The sequence below is a fragment of the Notechis scutatus genome, chromosome 1, assembly GCF_049901735.1.
Source record: "Notechis scutatus isolate UNSWTSFEM ecotype Mainland chromosome 1, rNotScu1.2, whole genome shotgun sequence".
Lineage (NCBI taxonomy): Eukaryota > Metazoa > Chordata > Lepidosauria > Squamata > Elapidae > Notechis > Notechis scutatus.
Window position 1 is genome coordinate 226,935,743 of NC_142009.1, and position 23,339 is coordinate 226,959,081.

Here is a 23,339-nt window from a genome sequence, read left to right on the forward strand (position 1 = left end):
CTTGCAACCTGATGATGGAAACAAGATTGGGTCTTTCTCTTTCTTTCTCTCTCTCGAAGCGCAGAGTTCTCTGCCCTTGCAAATCTAACCAGTCTTGTAGCCTTTGAAGTTCTCTTCCCAGTATGAGAAGAATCTAAAGTGCAGTTAGATTATTTTGGCTAAGAGTAAATGCCGCCTGAGAAGTAGTTGCATGTGGAATTGATGCCAACTGTGAAACCACCAAAGCTTCTGAAGGGGATAACATGATCCTGAGTTGTGTTGGTGGATCTTGAATCACCTGTAGAAAACACCCAGTGAACTTTTGCACAGGAAGCATTTCTTCGTCACAGAAACATTAACATGTACCACAAAACACCACAACTTAGTAAGGTATGTTAGCATCCTTTCCTTTGTATTGAGATAATGGATCATTTAAGTATACTGTTCCCATCGTGGTTTAGGAAGACAAATTACATACATACACAAACCACCACCACCACCCCCAAAAAAATCACAGAGCCAGGAAAAGCTTATTGGTTCATTTATTAGAAAAAAAATGTTAAATTGCTTCTGAAGCACATTCTGAAGCTTTAGCTCTTTTCTCTGGACAGTGGAAGCACATTGGAAGCAGGCAGAACGTGATGCCTAGCTGTGGAAAGAGATTAATTCCAGCTCCCAGATCCCGTAGGAGAGGCCTTGGGCTACTTGGCACTCTGAAGTATATGTATTCTGAGCCTGATCACATGACATTCCCTTCTAACATGTGCTGACTTGCATAATTGGGATTGTGAAAAGCAGTTGAATGAAGAGGGAAAAGCCCAGATAAGATAAGGTTGCCAAGCACCAGGCAGGAAATGGATCCTATGGGATAATGCTTTTGGTCTGTAATAGGTAAGAGCCTATTGCTGTGAGTCACAGTCAACTCTACCCAATGCCTACAAGCTGAGGGATTTATAATGAGTTCAGAAACCCAGTTCATGACAGATTAAACAAATAGGATGGAAGAAAATGCACCTAAGGAATACAGCCGCTCTCTATAAGCAGGTAGTACAGTGCAGGGCAGTGGTCCTCATAAAGCAGGAATAGCCTCAAAGAGTATCTTAATCATATTTTTATTTCAGTTATCTGAAAATGGGCAGTGCACTACCAATTTAAACTCAGGAGTGACAGGTGAAAATGTCCTCCAAAAAAGCAATGATGATGGCACTTCTCTCTTGCTGTACATATTCCCACTGAGTGCTATAATGTACAAGTGAAATGCATTTAAGCAAAATGTTCAATAAAAAGTCTTTTGGTGACTCTTCAAATGAATTAGTTGAGCATATGCCAATCTTAAACAATACTTTGAATATAAAAACAAATTTGCTGAATCTGTATTACTCCTTCCCTGTTGCCTGAGAATAGCTTTATATCAGGTTAAAAAAAACCACCTATAGTGAAATTACAACCCCATGCTTCCCTTCTTTGGCTTAACTTGATATGTGCTCTAGTAAAAGTGTGCTGATTAGAATAACTTTTTTTCCTATAAGCATAGATTGGAAGAGCAGAGAAGAGCACTTTCTTCCTGTACCCTGATATGGATTCAAATCATAAATGCCCTTAATCCAGAAGTGACTGGAAATAAGCAAACTTGATTTCTACTTGACTGGAGGGGGCTAAACCACAAATAACACTGCTCAATTTGATGAGCCCATGTGCTCACAATGACTGGTTTATTTGACCTACAAACCCAAACTTAAGTTTGGTATTTTATGAGGCCTTATATAAGGTTAAGTAGCCGTCATATAAATTAGTAGCTTTCTGTGCCTCCTAAACATATACTGGGGGAAAGTTGGCAGTGATGCTTCAGAATAGTTTTGGAAGGGAAAGTTCACAATGCAGACCATTATATTACTACTTTTTAAAAATAAATTACACTAGTATATCAAATGTAGTTTCGATCTCCCCATTGCGTTAGTAAGAGTTTATTGCCTACCCATTACAATCCAGGCAATTTGGAAGAGCACAGCATTTTGAGATACAACAAAAAGGAGCTGAAGAATCTAAAACCTTGGTTCTTTGGACCTATAGCCACACTCACTGCAATTTATATTAAGCAAAGAGATGGTTCCCTCTCGAGTATTCTTTTTAGCTGTAAAACTCGAGTTACAGCATCCTTTCAAAACCCAGACCTTTCTGTGCATGGTGCTTATTGAATTTGCTCACTCCAGAAGCAATCATGAAATGTCCCTAGGTTAAGGCACTTTTAGAATGGTCTAATATCATCCCAAACCAAAAATACTAAGTTTAATGAGCCCTAGGGGTTGGATGTTGAAGAGATAATTAAAGTTTGGCCAGCTTTGTAAGAACTGAAAATCCCCATCAAGAATGGCACTCTTGCCAAAAGGCCATTGTAGGAACATCAGTCCCACAGGCTTCTTAAACTCTTAATACAATTGGATTTCAAAGACTGTTTTCCAATAAGCAATTCAGCTGGGATGCTCTTTGCCTTTTTGCGCTGAATTCGTGCTTTAGGTTAGGGGCTTGTGATACTTCATAGAGGGTGAGGAGTATCTATTTTAAAGAACCATTCACAAACACACCACAACAGACATTGCTGCAGAAGAGAGAAGCTGAGGCAAGCGCATGCTCAGCACAACATGTTCCACAAAGGAACAACAGAAGAGCCATTTGCTTCTGGCAAGCTGAGCCAATACAGGACAGATGTTTTTAGAAAGCTTGTAGGCAGGCGTGGCACCTGCATTCTAGTTGCAATACTTTGCCATAAAGAATGGAATTAATTAGAATCTCACTAAATAACATGGAGCAAAACCCAGCACAGATTGGTTGCAAGTTAGGCCCACTGAACTCTCTATATTTAGCTGGTGGGAGAAATGCATAAGTTGTATTAGCTGGATTGTGCTCGTGGTGTTCTGTAGAAATGAATACGATTTATTTCCTGGGTGCGTATATCTACAAACATCTCAATTCCAAACAATTTAGTTCATAAGTTTGAATATAGATAATTTAATTTTCTGGCTATACTCTGAACCTACTATGAGTATCAGAGGATTTTGCCTGCAATTTATTGGGTGTAGACTGAAATTTACTGGGTGTAGAGTTGAAAACGTACTGTGCTTTATGACATGAACAACATGTGTGGTTAGAATGCAGCTCTCCACAACATGAAGCATTTGGCCTCCAGAAACACCATCCTGACAATCTAGCATGAATGCTGAAATAAGCCAGGAGCTGGATGAAGGCATGCTGCCTTTGAGAGAGGAGGGAGGGAGAGGGGGAGAGGGGGAGAATATTAACTATCTAAATTCCATGTGATGATTCTATGCCAACTGGAGATGGGGAAATTGGCTTATAGAATCCTGAGCTTTGGTAGTGATCTGGCGATACAAAGAAAAGGAAACTGCTTCAGGACTGCACACTTTTTTTTTCATCATCTTTGGCCTGATAGAACTCCGCTCCACTCCTTTTCTCTGTAACATTCCTGAAACACAGCATTGTTCTCTTAAATAGTATTTTTCTGGAGTGATGCCCATTTGGTCAGACATCCAAGAATATGCCTCTCCCAGCTCTGTTTTGGAGAACACGGCTTGACGGTCCTGAAGCAAGGATGCTGCTTTCTTCCCTGAAACATTGGCTTTGTGCCATCTGGGGAGATGTGGTAAAAAACGAAAAGGAAGTGAGATCTGTGTGGGGAACAGTGCTGGGAGGTACCAGGGATGTCCAAGGAGAACCCGTGCATGCAGTTTTTCACTATGCACCTTAGCACAAAGGCATCTGACTGAAGCAAATGGCTACTTCTTTTTGGGAAAGAAGCTGAATCTCTTCTCTTTATCTTTCTTGGTCAGGTTCACATCTGTGGTGGTGATGGGAGGCAGAGGGAGGCTCTGAGCCTTGGATTTAATGCTTTGGGAGTCAATTATTGCTGTGCTGAATCCCAGGAGCCAGGTGTGCATCTCATCCTGTGGAGCCGGACAAAATGGAAACAAAAAACGCAAATAAACAAAAAACCAGGATTACCCATTTCAGTTGCAAGATCAGCAAAAATGCTGTCACTGATAGATCAAAAAAATTAGAGTAAGAAATGAGCTTGTATTTAATACATGAATCCAGTAATTTCCTCGCAAATACTCCAAAACCAATGTAAAGTTGTAAACATCCCCCTAAGGAACTAGAATACGAATGAAAATTGAGGGTTGAAGGAAAACAAATACTAAAATTGAACAATAGCTAAGAAATTAGCTGCAATGAGAATGACCAAATTATATAATCCACAGAGCAACTCTAGGCACACTTACCTAGCAGTGGGCCCCAGTGGAATCTACTTCAGAAGACCTACTTTTGACTGACTGTCTTATATATGAAATCATTTGTTTATTCAACCTGCTTTTGAATATGAAAAGAAAACCTTAAAAGAGACTCTTCCTGCTTCAATCCCTAGAATGAAATTATGTAAATTTATTTTATGTTCTTCCTCTGCTGATGCAGGTCCATAGAATTTGCAGGTTTAAGAAGCCACCTGATGTTTTTCAAGCAGAAAAATGGGCTAAACTTATTTGAAATAAATGAATATACTCATTTTCTTTTTCCAAAGCTTCAGAGAATAGAAAAGTAGAAAGCTGCCCATATTTGGTATCATCTGTTTATTTACCAAAATACAGCAGCAGTCTGGGGGAAGAAAGCAGGCAGAGAATCATTAACAAAAGGAGCAACACCACTCACTTGAGTGTTCTCTTTCCAGAGCTGTTCCTTGATAACCAGCTCCAATCATTCATTCAGAAGTTTCCTTTTTTCTTCTCAGAAGAAAGTTTAAATCTATTTTGCCTCCTTCCTTATTCAAGTAGACATGTCCGATTGGCTTTGACAGTGTCAATGTTAATTGTTTAGGCACACCAAAGCATTTGAAGAGCAAAATAATAGCAAGGACCCTTAATCATGCTATACAGTCCATATTTCAATATCTGAGAAAAATATGCAAGCCCTTACCTCATCTTTGCCATGGAAGAGCCATTCGCTCCCATTGCTGAGTCTGCAAAAGATAACAATTTGAAAATACTGCATGATACATATTTTGGGGGGAGGTAGCATGCTATTTGCACTTCAATTGTGCAAAACTCAGCTGGAGAATATAAATATGGAATGTTGCACAGTTTAACAATCAAACCTTTAAGGTCTTGGAAGATACAACAATATCTGATTCAGTCATGTCAGTTTTAAAGGCAGCAGCCATTCATTGTCTTTCCTCAAGAAACCTGCGTCTGGCAAAGCTGTATAGAATCTACAACCAGCAGCAGCAGTGTTGCATGGGCAAAATGCTGCAGAACAATCTTTCCAAAATGGCTGAGCAGGAACTAAAATAGCAAATGTGGCTCAGCGTAAAGGATAAAGATATAAAAATAAGAGGACCAAAATGGGTAAAAATGTCCTTGTTTGTTATGAAGGTTGACGAGGGTAGAAGAAAAGGGATCTTTGGAAGATACTGACCCCAGGGTGAAAGGAGATGTTGGGACCTTTGAGAAAGGGGCTAAAAAATGAAATTTGTATTGTTACCTCCTTTTTAAGGCATCTATGGGGGTGACCACATTTGAAATATTGTATCTAATTGTATATAATTCTGATCATAGTACCCCAAAACAAATATTGATGAGCTGAAAAAAGTGCAGGGAAAGACAGTAAAAATTATCAGGCTGCAATTCTGCGAGGAAAGATTATAATATTTGGGTAGGTTTTTTAATTAATAAAAATGGAATCATGGATTGTTAAAAAAAGGATGAACACAAATATTTTTTTTTGTTCCCATAACAATAAAAATAACCTGGTGAAGCCTATGTTAGAAGATATAGGATAGCCAAGAGGAAGTTCTTGATACGTCATATAAGCTATGGGAACTGCCACTGCTATCACATAAAGAATGATAATTAATTTAAATGGTTTTAAAATGAGATTCGACATACACAAAAAAAAAAAAAAAAAAAAAAAAAAAAAAAAAAAAAAAAAAAAAAAAAAAAAAAAAAAAAAAAAAAAAAAAAAAAAAAAAAAAAAAAAAAAAAAAAAATAAGTGCAGTTTAAGGTTTAGATTGTCTATAGGCATTATGGTTACATGCTGCTTCCAGGATCAAAGGAGAATCAGAAAAATCAGCAGGAAAGTCATTATTATCCTTGTATCCAGCTTCTAACTGTCCATGTGGGGAAGGAAGCATTGGATTAGACAGAACTTTGATCAGTTCCAACGACATCTTTTTTTCTAAAATTTCTTTTAACACATTTGTTTTATTGCTTATGAATAAACATTCTCCAGGAATCAGGACTGTCAGAATACCTTTTGTTCAAAAGCATGCACCTGCATAGTGTAAATGGTATCCACTCTCTGATAAAACATATTTTTAATTAGCTTTTTTGGCGGCTGAGCCAGCAGTGTGCAGCCGCCGCCAAAAAAGCTAATGCAATCCTAAATTGTATTAACAGAGGGACACAGTCAAGATCAAGTGAGGTACTAATATCACTCTATAAAGCCTTAGTAAGACCAGACCTAGAGTACTGGCATCCAGTTTTGGTCACCACATTATAAAAAAGATGTTGAGGCTCTAGAAAAAGTACAGAGAAGAGCAATCAGGATGATTAGGGGACTGGAGACTAAAATATACGATGAACGGTTGCAGGAACTGGGCTTGGCTAGTCTAGTAAAGAGAAGGACCAGGGGAGACATGATAGCGGTCTTCCAATATTTGAGGGGCTGCCACAGGGAGGAAGGGGTCAAGCTATTTTCTAAAGCACCCGAAGGCCAGGCAAGGAATAATGGATGGAAACTGAACAAGGAGAGATTTAACCTGGAAACAAGGAGAAACTTTCTGACAGTGAGAACAATCAACCAATGGAACAGCTTGCCCTCGGAAGTTGTGGGAGCGCCATCACTTGAGACGTTCAAGAAGAGATTGGACTGCCATTTGTCAGAAATGGTGTGGGGTCTCCCGCTTGGGTGAGGGGTTGGACTAGATGACCTACAAGGTCCCTTCCAACTCTGATTATCTGTATCTAATTTGCAAGGTTCAAAATGAACTTATACTAAAAAGTGTACAGAGTTACCCATAATTCCACCCATAATCTTTGAGTGCAGGCTCCAAAAAATTGGCTGACAAAATATAACCGTTAGTGTGACACAAAAATAAAATACAAGTGAAATTATATTAATTTATTTCCCTCAATTTGATCTAAAGCAGCTATTTTGGTCAGCCGAATCTACTCTTAAACCTGAGTTGTGGAAAGCAATCCCTTGCATGCTTTTAAATTATGGGTGAAAAAGTAGTATACCTTTGAGTTTAGCTTTATGACAGTTTATGCTCTTACAAAACAGTGGGATTTTCTTAGAGGCAGCCTGCCATACCTCAGCTTGAAGACATGTTTCTTCTTCTTGTAATCTGCAGCAACTTCACAGAGGGCATTCTTCAGCCAGAAAGGCTCCTCTCCGTGGTAAGGCACACCTAAAGCCAAGCTCTTGGCATCCTTGTAGAAGGTCAACTCACTGTTCCTGAGCACGCAGTATAATGTATTCCAGGACCTAGCCCAAAGGAAGAAATAGGCCTTATCATGGGAAAATCAGAATAAGTTAAGGAACCAAAACTTGTTTTAACAATAGTAGAAAATAAGCTTCACTCCCTCCGATTGGACTGACTTCTGATTAAACGTGGGGCAGGTTTGCACTACATGATCCCCACTTGTCCATATTCAGAAGTCAAATAAATAACGTTTGTTTTATTCTTTTCCAGCTAATTTCCTGAATAAGACAGTAGGGGTGCTCTTGCTGAGCTAGTCTGAGAAAAAAATGGGAAATTTCCAGATTTGCTTATTTATTTTTTAAAATGCTATTAATTAAATAAAACAGATTATTATTGGGCCAATATTAAAGATAATTTATGAAGAACTGATCAATGAGTTTAACAAAACAGTATATATGGCCTTTTGTAGATGATGGCTGAATCTATTAGGGTAGAAGCCTGGAGGTTTCAAACTTCCTTTCCCAACAGCCTTCTGGGTATTCACACCTTAATTCCACCTCCTGCTTTTGGGTAGGGGCTTGGTAGTTGCTGCTGCCATCAATTATTTTCTAAAAGCATCAACTGCCTAACCCTCTTCTTCCTTTTGGGCAATTAAAAGGTCAATATATAAAAGATGAAATACTGAGCAGGGGGCTGGATTAGAAGACCTCCAAGGCCCCTTCCAGCTCTATTCTGATTCTGATTCTTCTATAGTATCAGCTCCTGGCCATATGGCACAGGGGAGTAGTGACTGGAGCATTCAGCCATTCTTCTCACTGCTGGGAGACAGACCAATCTCAAAGGAGATGAAACTTATTTATGAAATTTATCTGCAGTCCATCTCATGTCCAACGACTCTGGCGATAAAAATCCAACTTTATTTTTAAAAAAGATGTAAAAACATGTAAAATGAAATATATTTTTGCCATTTTACATACTAAAATGCAAGCATTCAGTATTGCAGAGGATAACTTGCAGAGCTACCCAAATAGCAATTACGTCACTGAAAATTTAATTTAAAAAAAAAGAAAAAAATCTAAAAGAATATCTTACTCAAACCAAAGATGGTAATGATTTGTTCCCCCATCTCTGGGGACATGTCATAAAAAAAAAAAAAACACTGATAGGGCATATTTAGGCCATAGTTGCAAGTAGGGAAAGGTCCATAAAGTTTCTGGGTAGATTTAAGTAAAACTGGAGGAGAGTTTGGAGAGGCAGGTGAAGCGATGCAGATAATGTTTTTTAAGAGTCTGATATAAACCTATGGATTTTCTGCCAGATATACAAATATAATTTTGCTCATAATTTATCTCTATGTTTATAAACAAAACAAATCCAAGAAATGCATCATGGGTTATCAGCATTTCTCATCCAGAGGGAAGAAAAACTATATATCATTGCCCCTATTATTTCTTACAACTTGTTACATTTTTAAATAATTTATTTTTAAAAAATAAATAAATAAGGGCATGATAAAAAGAGTCTCTATTGGGGCAAATGGTAAGATACATTTCTCGGCAGGAAAAAACTGCTATGAAGCTATGAGCAATAATTGTGAGAGTAAAACAATTTATTTATAAAATGCTACGTTTATGGAAAGAAAACACATTCATATATACAGTGTTTAAGTTTGAGTAAAGGAAGATAAATGTATGTAGTTACACATTCTATATCTCAGTTGAAAAATAAACAAACCCTGGCAGAAGAGATTTTAAAACATACTGTATCGGAAGAAACAACAAAGGCCATGACAGAACAGAAAGATTCCATGATATAAATTGCCCCATTTAGATGTTTAGGTAGATCAATACTGTAGTAGCAATAACCTTTGTGAGACAAGTTAATGAGCAGGTGAAGTTGAATCTAAGCAGTCATGTAGTTAAAGCATTTTGGCTTTCAGAACATTTTGATGAGGTTAATATGCTTAGCAGGTTTTAATTTTTTTAAAAAAAAATACAGCCTGATCTTTATTTTCTGATGACATAGCAAAAATGCAATGGCATTTTCCGATCCTTCACTATCATCTCACAATTACAATACAGAAATGGCTTCCCAAAGCAAAGCTGCCAATATCTTGCCTTTCTGGTTGGCAACTGTGACTTAAGGAATTGTGACATCACTAAACATCTTTGGTACAGCTGCCTTTATCCACAAACTCATACTGAGGAAAATTTCGTGCATATCATGCTGTTTTTCACTATGTTTTTAAAATGCAATCAGGAAATATAAATGTTTCTCTTTTTACACAGTCTCCCCTTCTGACACAACTAAAACTTTGGAGATATATTTCCATCTGCAGGCTTAATGATATTGGTGCTATTACTTATACATATTTATCCTTTGCCCTAAAATGCTATGAATTCGAGTGCAATATTGAAATTCTTCCAACATGGGATTTGAAAACAGACCAGAAGCCAGACAACAATTATATGTACCTGTTGGAAGCCCTCTTGTTAGGTGCCTCTAGGTCATGCTTTCTCCCCAAGTAACCCTCAAGTTGTACACTGTGAGTTCTATCCATCTGTGCCGGGAGGGTTGCTGTCTCATCAATCTCACTCACAGGGTTCTGGACCACTTTAAAAAGAGATTCCTTTGTGGAAATTTCTTCAGTTTCCACATTGATGTCTGTCTCAGGCAGTTTGTCTTCAGGCAGCTCTTCTGGTGCTATGTCATGACCTGTTTCATCTTCTTGTGCCTGCTGTAAACACGAATATGAGAGAAAGTTGAAGTAAAACCAGGAGCAATGCTGAAATTAGGGGTTAAGGATGGCCCATGCCATCCCTCTGAAGAACCTAATTCTCCACGTTATCCCAAATAGGTTGTTACGATTGTACACTCATCTCAGACAACAAACAATAAGTATATTTCAGAAAATTCCCCCCTTTGCCTGAACTTGATTCATATGGAATATTAGTCCAAACATGAGAATTGTTTAGGCTTTCTTTCTCCTTAGGACAAAGGTAAAGGTCTCCCTTGCACATACGTGCTAGTCATTTCCGGCTCTAGGGGGCGGTGCTCATCTCTATTACAAAGCCGAAGAGCCAGTGCTGTCCAAAGACTTCTCCATGGTCATGTGGTCGGCATGACTAAACACTGAAGGCGCACGGAACTCTGTTACCTTCCCACCAAAGTGGACCCTATTTTTCTACTTGCATTTTTACATGCTTTCGAACTGCTAGGTTGGCAGAACTGGGACAAGCAATGGGAGCTCACTCCATTACGCGGCGCTAGGGATTTGAACCACTGAACTGCCGACCTTTCTGATCTTAGCCACTGAACCACCACATCCCTTCCTCCTTAGAATACTGGATTGCAATATGGTGGATTTTAAATCAGGGTAGAAGTACTTAAAATATATTCTATTCCCAAAGCATTTGTTCCAGATATTATGAAATAATCTTGATTCTTTCTGATAATCCTTGAGTAGCATGAGAAATCTTACTATATGAGAGTAAACAAGCTTGTAGTTCCTCCATATAGCAGCACTGTTGCTCTATGACTGAGCCCCCATTTGCATCTTAAATATCATAGAAGAAAGAGGTTGCTTAGATGTATTCCTCATGACACTGTCTTCATCTCATTCTTGCCCCTGACTGAGAGGAGCCATCAGTAATTTCCAATAGCCTGAAGATTTATTAAATCTGATCAATCAGGTATCCCCTAGGACGGGAACAGCTGGTACTTATGAATCAGTTCAGGTTGGTGCAGCATATCTTTTCGCCTTGTGCCCAAGATACAACGCTCTATTGTAATTTTTTGTGTTTTCCCTCTATGGAAAGAGGAAAACACCCACAGCAGCTCCCTGCAGTCAACTTGTGGTGAGCTTCTTCATGATTAACTCACCTGAAACACACTCATGCATGCTAAAGCAGGAAAGCCATCTCCTGTAGACCTTTGTGGCGTGCTCGTGCGCGCACACACACACACACACTTGAGAGAACTGCTTCATTTTCCGTGCTTTCTCTCCTCAGTTTTTTGGTGAGCTTTTCTGGAGGGTAGCTTCATGCAATGTTACAAAAGACTTGAATGGTTTCCCCCCCCACTCCAATCAGTTTCCTATGAATTTGAGGGGGTTAAAGCATCTTTATATTGGATGTAGAGATTAGTTGCTTTTCAGTGTGGTAGCCTTGCGGATTAGCTTTCAGATTAGCTGCCAACTAGGAGGTGCCTAATGAGGTGATCTGCTCATGTCCCCATCGGCTTTCTGTGGGGGTTTTGTTTTCTTCTGCTGGAAGGGTAGAGGCATATCCTTGTACATTTGAGTGTTTGTGCGTGAAAACAAAAAGTGGCTTGTTTATAAGAAAGAGTGACCTATGTACAGCTAGCTGACCAATGAATGTTACAAATGTGATGCCTTATTTTATTGGCAATTAAACTAATATATTTAATACTTTTTATAAATCTTGGACTGGCATTTTTTTCCAGGGTATACACACACACATACCTTATATCTATGTATATACACACACATTCTGGAACGGGGATTTCCAGAAGTGGTTTAATCTACAGTTTGCATCTCTAGGTTGACAAAACGAGGAAACTGGGCATTGCAAAAATTTCTTTCTGTGCTTATATATTTATTATGTCTGCCCTCCCTTTTCAGAAGAAATCTTAAATTCACGGGGAAACTCATTTTCCTCTCAGATATACAGCTGATATTCTGAAAGATAACATTCTATTAAATAACACTAGACTGCTATCTCTTGCATAAAGGAAAAAAGGTCATGCACATAAAACTGAATAAAATTTAGTTGAGAGCCTTTGTAATGCTAATCCTCTACACTGGTTAGTTTGAAGGCGCAATCATGTAATTGCACTACCTATATTGTAATCTGTACCACACATTTTTACTGACTAGAGGTTAATTATAGGTATCAAAAATGCAGTTCTTTTGATCCTAAATTACACTTGTTCTAAGATGGCTTCTACAAAGTCTATAATATCAGTGGGAATGGAATTGAACCATTTTAGGCTACTTCAAACATTTGGCTTCCTAAACTCATGGTGGTGCCGGGACAAAACAGATATAATATCTAGCAAAAAGGGAGAGAATTCTTGTTTAGAAACAAAATGGCCCAGAATGCGCTCTACTTGCTATTGGTTAAGACAGAGGTGTCAAACTCTAATTCACTAAGGGCCGTATGAGGGTTGTGTTTGACCTTGGGGGCTGGGATGGGTGTGGCCAGGGTGGGTGAGGCTATCACTCGTGTCAGGGTTACCTGTGGTGGCCAGAGTGCTCTGCCATAAAATGGGCTTCCGAGCTCCGTTTCAGCTGCGACAGCCTCCTGCAACCCTCTGCCAGCGAAAACAGAGCTTGGGAGTGCTATTCTCATCCCTCGTGAGCTCTATTTTCAGTTGTGATGGCCTCCTGCAACCCTTTGCCAGTGAAAACGAACTCAGGAGAGCTGCACAAAGCCCTCCCAAGCTCCATTTTCCCTGGCAAAGGCACTGCAGGCTAGTCCTTCGATGTTTCCAGGGCGGCGTGGTGGGCCAGTCTAAGCACCCCGCGGGCCGGATCTGGCCCCCGGGCCTTGAGTTTGACACCCATGGGTTAAGATGTTTTAGCGAAGACAACGATAAGGAACATCCATATCGCCAAGCTAAAATATGGTGAGCTAGTTCAAGGAGTTGCATGTACCTTGCAAGTATAGATAAATTCTGGTTCACAATGTTGGCTAAGCCCAGGCAACTGGATTAATGTACTAAACCATGAGCTAATGGGTAGGAATGGTGTGCATCTAAGTAAAGCTAGTTCTTGACTTATTACTATAATTGGAATCAGCATTTCCATTGCTAAGCAAGTCGTGCCCAATTTTATTTTATTTTTTGCTATGGTTTTTAAGTGAATCACTGCAGTTATTAAGTGAATCTGGCTTCTCCCACTGACTTTGTTTGTTGGAAGCCATCTGGAAAGGTTGCAAATGGCAATCACATGACCCCCAGATATTGCAGCCATCATAACTATCAACACATTGGTTGCCAAATGCCCAAATTTTGATTACAAGTGTTGTGGCCTGCCAGACTCAGACAATGTATTGTAACTGAAGGGTAGCTAAATTAATAATTGTAAGTTGAGGGCTATCTGCATAGGTAAATTATGATTTACCATGGTTCAATTATTTCTAATAATCAAAGATAGATAGTGCCTGATGTTTTTAATCTTCTTTATATTTCTGCTACTATATTATGCTTGTTATATTTGTGACACTTATAAATCACTGTGTTATTGTGACAGCCTCTGCTGCTTTTAGGTGACTGTTTAATTTCTTTCCTGGCTGGATTTCATTTGTCTTTTAATGTTATGGCATAGAAGAGTTATATTGGCCTAATAATATTTAAGAATAACATCAAAATAGTGCATTAAGAGAGATTAGGGACAAGGATAATGTGCTCAACAGTTTCTCTTGCAGATCCAACAAAAAAATTCCACAAGTCAAAATGGGCTTTTATGTTGTGCCAAAGAAAATGGTCAGTTTTATTTATTTATTGTATTTATACTCTGCCACAATCAATATGATTCTCAGAGGATCCCTCTAAAGTAAATCACATCTTGCTTTAGGCTCATTTAACAAGATAGATGTGTCTTTTTATTGTGCAGGGAGAAATTCCTTACCTCTGAACTGTGTTTTTTATAAGTAGGCTTCAGGTAAATTGCCATTCAGGTGATAAATCTGAAGCTGTTTATTCAGAGGTGGTATTCAGCAGGTTCTGACCAGTTCTGGAGAACCAGTAGCAGAAATTTTGAGGAGTTAGGAGAACCGGCAAATACCACCTCTGACTGGCCCAGCCCCCATCTATGCTTTGCCTCCCAAGTCCCAGCTAATCGGCTGGGTCTTCTTTTGTTGCCCTGCACAGGAGAACAGAGCTGGAAAGCAGGTTAGTGGGGTGGGGTGGAAATGGAGATTTTGCAATATCCTTCCCCTGCCACACCCACTAAGCCACGTCCACAGAACCAGTAGTAAAAAAATTTGAATCCCACCACTATGTTTGTCCAAAGCTATTGTATGGATCAAAGTTGATGACTTTGACTTTGGAGCTACTTTTGGTTCAAACTCTAAAATTCAAGCCCCAGCCCTAAATTAGACCCCTTCATTTTAGAAGGAAGAAAAAAAATGAGTTGTTTATTAAAGTCTCTTTGTACAGCATAAAAATCTGGGTAGTTGATTCTAATGTTTTGAGGAGACAGGCTTTTTACAAGCTAATCATTCAGTCTCCTGTAAACCTGAAAACATCAACCGTCTGTTGACACAGAACTGTCTATATATGTGTATATGTATATGAATATGGTACATTTTGAAATGTTGGCATAATTAAGGATAAACTCCATAGCACACAGACTCCAGGTTAAATATTTTCAGAGTCATGCAGGCACAGCAATGAACTAGGAAAATCATGGCTTGACCAAACTTCATACAAAAAAATTGTGATTAATTTTACAGCATGTAGAACATGGCTTACACTTGCTGCTCTTTTTGTGATTTTCCACAATTATAATGTACTACATAGTGAGTCTTATGAAACCAAATTTCTACAAATGCCATTTGTGGTGACCAAATTAACAACCATAACATTGTCTGGTTGGAAGCAGAGGGAGATGAAAACCACAGAAAGTAGTTGATGGGACTGGTAATTCCACAAATAGGTGTAATTTAAGATGTCTCAGAATGAGAAATGTTATAGCAGAGAGAGAACTGTGATTCAAATAGACAACACAGAAGAAATATTCAAATGAACAACACAGAAGATTAGCTTTTTAGAGAAAAGAATTCAAGACAGGCCCAAAAAACCCTAGTGAGATGGAACTAGGAGAAGGCTCAAGATTTTTTAAACTTAAGGGTATTCTGCAGAAAGGCGAAGATAGACAAGAAGAAATCTTACATGGATAAAAAGATGATGCCTTAGAAGTAGAGCCTTCTAGATGTCTGTTAAAGACACTGTGGTGAACGAAGTAAAAAAAAGAAAAATGGACAAATAAATGTTTCTCTGAAGGGGTGAACAGAGTAAGATATAGCTGGAGATTTAAACAAATGCAAAGGCAAGTCCCAGGATTTCATAAGCAAGTTATGTAAAAGAGCATTAAAGTGACTTAAGGAGGAAGAAATAAGTAGTGAAAGAAACAGTGAGCACAATTAGCAGTGAGAAGCATAAAAGCTTGCAGAGGATTAAGCAACATTCCCAGTTTCCAGAAGCTACGTCAGCACCTACTGAACAAAGAGCTGCAAAGACAGAAGCTGTACTTGCCCTTTATAGGATCAGACTGGTAAAGGCTTGCCCAGGTAGAATGCCTCTGCTTAAAGATGATACAATTCCCAAGTGTAAAAAGGATACTGCCCAGGAGTGAAGAGCTGACCCACCCTGTTGTGGGTCTATGACAACTCACCACACCCAACTTGCCACAGAGCAAACTCACCATGCGACAAGTGTTATACTAATATTGAAGAAATACTGGAATAGAATCATTAAAGAAAGGGTGCCAAAATGAAATGCGAATGACAAAAATGAAAATATTTTTTAACTATTTTAAATAATTATATTGAATTGTCCCCCAACGAGTTGTCCCATGGCGAGTTGTCCGTGGTGAGTTGGTCATGGTGAGCTGGCTGCAGCGAGTTGCCCCATTCTGGTCTGTTGTTTTCTTATCCAAGTATTGGGGTAGAGCTGGTATCCTAATATCAGTTGTGATGTACTGCAGGTCTTATTAAATTATGATGTGGTATTATATGAGGACAAAGAGGAATAGAACATGTTCTTGGAAATATTATAGAAGAACTACCTGTTGGGGAGAGGGATGACGGGAGACTGCAACTAGTTTAGTGCAGATAAGCAAGAACAGGTTGGTCATGGCCTGGGAAAAGGAAGTTAGACCTGGGAGACTGAAGTGAATCTGTTTTGGGGAGGTTGCCATTTCTTCAAAAGAGCAGGTGTGCAGCTTGGGTATTTCTTGATTCCCAGCCATCATTAGAATTGCAAGTGACGTGATGGCAAGAAGTACATTTGCACAAGTATGACTAGTGCATGCCAGCTGTTTATTTTTGAGCCAGTTGTCATTTTGCAATGTTTATCTATGCCCTCTTCACTAGTACAACATACTGTACATCCAACTGGTGCAAAATGTAGACATCTGGGTTCAGGGTATAGGACCATATAATGCTTGTTCTGAAAGATCTGCAGTAGCTGCCAATTGCTTATTAGACATAATTTAGAACCTGGTTTGAAGTTTAAAGCTGTAAATGGTGTTGACCTCATTTTCAGGGGAACTATTTCCCCTGCTATAAACCTGTCCACTTATTTAGATCAGCAAGCAGACCTTTTTGAAGACGCCTCATATCTAGTATGTGGGTGCATATCTTCCCTGTGTGACCCCAAGCTAAAGAAGTACACTTAGTTTCCACTGTCCTGGTGTTTAAAAAAATAACATGTCTCTTTTTTACCAATCCTTTAACCTATTTTAGTTCTGTCTTATTCTAATTCCATTTTTATTAGGTTTTATAATTTGCCTTTTAAATTGGTGATAGGACATAAATGGAAGTAATAGGAAATGCATGCAGACCATTCCTTGGCTTAACAGAAGGCATACGGCTTTTGCTAAACTTTGTAAAACTTTGTTGAATGTTGCAAAGGTGGCAAAAGATAGCGAAGTCCAGAAAAAAGGCGACAAATTTTTTTTGTAGGTGAGTTGCTGGTGTAGCTGATGGTTGTGTATCTTGTACAGATAATGAATAAAATGTATCAATGATCACACTGCTATAGGAAAGGAAGGCCAACCCCCTGAACCTTTTATTATTATTTTCCATCCTTTGTCAGATTCACAGAATTTTATAGCAATCCAGAGTCACTATCTTCTATTTGGAAACCACCACTATTTGTCCATTGCTGCTGCTGCTTTTTAACATGATAGAGGAATCTGTTAAAAGGGGAAATTCCTGGATATTTTATTTTTGATAGCACTTGGAACCTTCACGTGACGCCGCCCACATCTCCAGGGATCAGGAGGAGCGCGGACGCCGCGGAGAGGAGCAAGAAGAAAGAAGTAAAAGAAAGAAAGAAGTAAAAGGTAAGAAAGTAAATGGAGGGGCAGATGGCTGGGCACTATAAAAGGGGCAGATGGCTGGGCACTTTAAAAGGGGGCACATGGCTGGGCACCTTAAAAGGGGGCACATGGCTGGGCACCTTAAAAGGGGGCACATGGCTGGGCACTATAATTTTTTTTAAAAAAATTAATGTTTGTTACCAAAAACATTTTTCAATACATTGTACAATAATTGTACATTTGAATATCTACTTGTCATTATTCTGACTATGTTTCTGCTTTCAGAGCTAGTTATTACTTACATTATTACAAAAACAGTAATAATTGAATGCAGTGACATTAATTTATGATAATAAAGAGTGGACACATAGACCTACAGATACAACTGCCCTTTGATGGGGACCAAACTGCTGATGCGGCCCCCGATGAATTTGAGTTTGACACCCCTGGCATAGAGTATTAAAATATTCAAGATACACCATTGTCTTGGAGTAAATATAAGAAGATGAAATGTGTGCCTTCATAAATACAAGATGAAGATTTTCATGGCTAAATAATGTCTTCAGAAGTATCAACACTGTGACTTTGAAAAACAATGTAAAATTTATTACTTGCATTTTGTTGGTGGTGCATGTGGAAATTTTTGTTGGTGGTGCATATGGAAATTTTGCCTGTATAATTTTGAACTTATTTGATATATCTGAACTGTGATGCTCCCCATCATACTAAAAAAGCTAATTTATCTGTTGTAGAACTCCTCCATTGGCTGTATCTATGAAAAGTATACAAAGTACATTGTCAGGATTGCTAATAGGAGGACTCCCAAAATACTGTACACGTGCAGAGTCTTAGATTTGAGACGGAAGAACTCCAGACTTGAGATGTCTCCAGAAGGCCAATGATGGTATGCCAATCAAGACAAAGGTAGAACTTGCTAGGTTTTGCCATGAACGAACCTCCTGGACCCTATGGCATTTGCAGCTAAGCAGCACAAGAAGTATCTGGAATTATGGATCATGTCAGGAAAGCAATATTTAACATGATGGTGGAGACAATGGGAGACAACTAAGGTTATTTTCATGATTGCATGCTATGGTCTATTTTTTGCTTTCTTTCTGAATCATCTGCTCTGTGCTAGACACTGATGTTTGGAGCTGTATGTGGTGGCCGGGTGTGTATAGGGGCTGTGGTAGAGTGGCTGGCTGCTGTGTAACCCCTTCACTGAGGAGGCTCATTTGCTTCCCTGCTGGTAGTCTTGAAGAAGAATGAAGATTCGGCTCCAATTTGATGGCTAAATATCAAGTGCTGGACTGTGAGTTTCTCATTATGAATGAAAGATTGCTTTCTTCCTCCGGTGTGAACCCAGAGTAGGAACTGGGGTGGCAGTGAACGAGAAGGAAACCCCTTTCCAGTTGGTGGGAGCAGAAAGGGAAGGGCTCTGTGAATGCCAAGGTGTATGAATACACAGTCCATCTGGGGCCGTGGCCACTACACAGTAAGAGAGCAAATGAGGCTTTGAATCGAATCACACCCACCTAACCTCTCCCCTCTCACGGAACTTGTCACTCCCCAATGGCTTATGGATGAATTGAGGGAGATGAAATGAGAGGAGACATTTGGAGTGTTGCTGGTGCTCATCAAGGGATGAACTCCACCAAAGTGGGTTGGAGCTGCTATAAAGGCCTGCCTCACACCTGTAAGGGCAGCAAAGCCCTATTACAGGTAGTCCTCGACTTACAACTGTTCATATAGTGACTGTTCAAAGTTACAACTACATGAAAAAAGTGACCTATAACCATTTTTCACAATTACGACCTGTGCAGCATCCCCATGATCATGTGATCAAAATTTAGATGCTTGGCCTGGCAACTGGTTCATGTTTATGATGGTTGCAGTGTCCCAGGGTCATGTGATTCCCTTTTGTGACCTTCTAGCATGCAAAGTCAATTCACCTAACAACCAAGTTACTAACTTATCAACTGCAGGGATTCACTTAACAACTGTGGCAAGAAAGGTCATAAAATGGGGCAAAACTCACTTATCAAATGTCTCATTTAATGACAGAAATTTGGGGCCCAGTTGTGGTTGTAAGTCGAGAATTATCTGTACTACTCTGCCCTTATTTCATCAATAGATAGCAATCCGCTGTCCCTGTTTAGAGTAGCAGGAGCCCTCCCGAGTGGGGGGTGGGGGGCTCAGAGAACCTCTTACAGAGGCATGTGGAAGAATCTATTTAGCATCCGCCATTGCTTGGATTCAGTCGGAGCTGGACATGGCCTTGTTACAGATGCGAAGGAGACACCTGGTGGAGAGGTGGGGGAGACTTGCCTGGTTATCTGGAGACTATTTGAACTTGGCGAACCCAAGGAGGTGGGAAAGGTCCTCAGGGATGTGCATTAAACACCCGCAGTGGCAGTGGAAACTAGGAAATTCTTCGCACAGCTTCAGGTTGTGCATCAGTTATGCTGGTTCCTGGCTGGGGGGGGTTCCACTGACAGTCATGCTGTAGTCATTCCTAGAGTATTATAACAAGCTCTGTATGAGATAGCTCTTGAAGAGTATCTTGGAAGCTTCAACTGGTACAGAATGCAGTGGTGTTGAAAGTTGTGTGTGCTTCTAGAATAGCATATCACACCTCTGCTCCATAACTTCACAGGTTGCTGGTTTGCTTCTGGGTTCAATTCATTTGCTGGTTTTAACATTTAAAGCCTTCATGGCATGAGTCTGAGTTATCTGAAGGCAGCTTCTTTCTAATTATATTTACCCCTCCCACCAAATCTGGTAGAGAAGGCATGTTGTAGATACCAGCTCCAGGACGTGGGTTTTCTCTCCTGTGGCACCTACCTCGTGGAATATTCTCCCCCTTAAAGTGAGGTTAGATTTATCCCTGTTAATATTCCAGATGTTTCTTAAGACCTGGTTGTATTATCAAGACTGGAGGTCTCAAGGGACCAGGGAAATCCCAAGATGACTTCCCTACCATGAGCCATGAGCAGTGGTTAGAGTGCAGTACTGCAGGCTAACTCACTGCTCGCTCCAATAGTTCAATTCTGAAAGATTCAAGGTTGACTCAGCCTTCCATCTTCCAAGGTTGGTAAAATGAGGACCCAGATTGTTGGGGGAAAATATGCTGGCTCTGTAAACCGCTTAGAGAGGGCTGTAAAGCACTATGAAGGGGTATATAAGTCCAAGTGCTATTGCTATGCTATTGCATTTAACATATATTTATTGTCTTAATTGTTCTATGCTGCCCAGACTCAGTTTGTGTGAGATGGGCGGCCATATAAATTTGATAAATAGAAATAATTTAAACAACTCATCCGTTCTACTTTGAGTAGAAATGTGTCTCTAAATCAGATGCAATGTTATCTAAAAATCAATATTATGGATGTTTTTCCAGAAATTTTAAAGAAATACAATTAGGTTGTGGTCCTTTTCCTCTTTCTATGTGCAAGCATAAAAAACTTCTGCATTTTTTCCAAGAGAAACTGGCAGGATAACTCACTAAATGTCTAGCAAAGAGCTTGGTGTTAGGCTATTTCCTTGTTTGACATTTATAGTATCTTAAAGTGTCACCCAAACACCTCTGTGTCAACAGTAATGAAGACAGATTTTATATGGCCTCAGTGTTCATTGGCTAATGCACATCAGTGAGGAAAGAGCATTAGCTATGAATTCTACCCTCTGACTTTCTTTTCCTCTTTCATCTACAGAATAAATTTTGTTTTTTCTGGAGATGCGAAGATGCTATTCTTATCAACAAATTATTCCACTGTATTTTCAAGAAACACAGTAGCCCTACAAGACATGCAATTGTGTGAAGTTAGTATACATACCTTTATATGCATACATTTACATCTATAAATAATTTTTGGAACTTAGGTTTCACAGAAGACAATCCAAATAGTGTATCAAGCAAATAGATTTCTGAACTAATTTGTGCACCATCCCTAGAACTTCCCAAACCAGTTATAATAGTTTCTTTTCAATTATTTTTGGCTCAAATCATTTTCCTCTTGATGGTTCTAATTTAAAATAAAAGTTCCTTTCAAATAATAAGTATTTTTCAAAGATGCTTCCTTATGCTTTTGTTTTAAACACACCAAATACGATTTGTACAATTCATTGACATGTATGGGTGCTCTGACTGCAAGATGAAATGGTCAATCATGCTCTTAATTTTCCTGATTTAACCCGCTGCTGACTTTCGTCTACTACCATGTTGCACAAACTGTTATAGAAAAGGGAAATCACAAAATTTGTTATTTTTTTCTTTCCCACAAGAATAGCTACTTCTTTTTCCATGCTACAATGCAACAGACATGATGGGTATTGATCTAATGCTCTAATATTTCCCAATCCAGGAACACATCCTTCAGGTTTTGCTATGTTGGATTCTGGCGACCTCCCACTCATCATGGTTGTGATGCTTCAATATGAAATATATAATTAATTGATAGGGTATTGAAATGAAACTACCCCCTGTTCCCAGGACATGTCACTATTCAGTCTCTGATGCTATATATGACGCTGGGGAAACAAATCTTCCATTTGACAAAAAAACTGTGAAGTCTGCAGACATTATGTTTACAATCTTTCTGATGATCGCAAATAATCTTCATTCTCCACTTCATAGTCAGACATCTGGTTTGGCCTTGAGCAGACCTGGGCTATCATGGACAGGCCTGAACAGAATGGTGGGCAAGAAAGCAGTGGTATAGAAATCCTGAAACACAGTCCCACCCTCTGTTGAGTAATAAGAGTATTCAGATTTAACTTCTAGCATGAGGATATATATTTTCTCTTTGTATATATTTACTACCCATATCTCCACTGCTTGCCTTCTAGGGAAAAATGGTTTTTAAAAAGGAAACCAGACTTGGAGAAGTGGCTTAAGAGTTAAGTCAGTATCTTCAAAACAATGCCTATTGTTATAAACTCCCGAATATCTTTTATTTTAGGACTTCCATGTTGAGAACTCACAAGCCTATCTTGCTTAAGAAAATTTAGAAAGGAGAGAAGGCAAGTAAAAAATAATTAAGCAAGTAAAAATAATTATAAAATATTTTGATGGGGTATTTGATTTGATTCAAAGTCCTTACATACTATAGATCTTTTACAAATGATTTTCCAAATGTATAAAAAAAAATAAAGCCCCTTTCTTCTGGTTGCAAGGGCTTTTCCAGTTAAAGTTTCAATTCATGATCCATAAAGCCTTCAAAACTGTGGGAAGGAAACAGGAAAACTTCACAGGATCAGCAGGAAGATCGGGTGATGAATATCTCTGCATTCATTCGTTTGATACAGCTGGGCTAAATAAAATCACTTGGAAGCCAAGGCTTCTTGGGCTGCATATACAGCTCAGGATCAGGCCTGCAAAGAGGAAAGTCTCTCGAGAATTACTCTAAAGAAAGTGATCACTGAATAAATTAAGAATGGATATATTCTTCTTCTGACGGTTTACACTGTTGAATTGCAGAGTAAGTTCCTAATAACTATCAAATATTACATCTGTAGATAAATGTGACAAATAGCCTTTGAAGCTGTTGGTTAGGGATGTTGACATTCAAAGCTGACAATGCAACAGGGCTCTCCAGAATACCCCTGCAAAGAAGTCTGAAAGATATGTCAAGAACTCTTAATTCTGTACATATCGTAATTTATGGTTTTATGATAGATATTAAGTGTTCTGACAGTGACAGATATTAAGTGTTCTGACAGTGACAGTTGAAAACATCATTTTTTGCTTCCCAGCAAAACAGTATCAGTTAAATGCAGTTGTGCCTTTCCAACAGAACCTA

At 39.1% G+C, this 23,339-nt stretch overlaps 1 protein-coding gene across 6 annotated transcripts in view; it reads right to left on the reverse strand.

Moving 5' to 3' along the window:
* Positions 1–504: 504 nt before the first annotated feature.
* Positions 505–23,339, reverse strand: part of SPTB (spectrin beta, erythrocytic) — a 127,576-nt gene continuing 104,741 nt past the window's right edge. For 5 of the 6 annotated variants that reach the window (XM_026665619.2, XM_087950448.1, XM_087950446.1 and 2 more), the window contains 4 exons: positions 9,944–10,206; positions 7,358–7,531; positions 4,963–5,005; positions 505–3,938 (listed from right to left, as the gene is read on the reverse strand). In XM_026665619.2, coding sequence (XP_026521404.2) covers positions 3,771–3,938; positions 4,963–5,005; positions 7,358–7,531; positions 9,944–10,206 — 648 coding nt within the window. In that variant the 3' untranslated portion in view covers positions 505–3,770. Of the gene's footprint in view, positions 3,939–4,962; positions 5,006–7,357; positions 7,532–9,943; positions 10,207–22,466; positions 22,912–23,339 lie in introns of those variants that run through there. The other variant, XM_087950449.1, reaches the window with a different exon arrangement.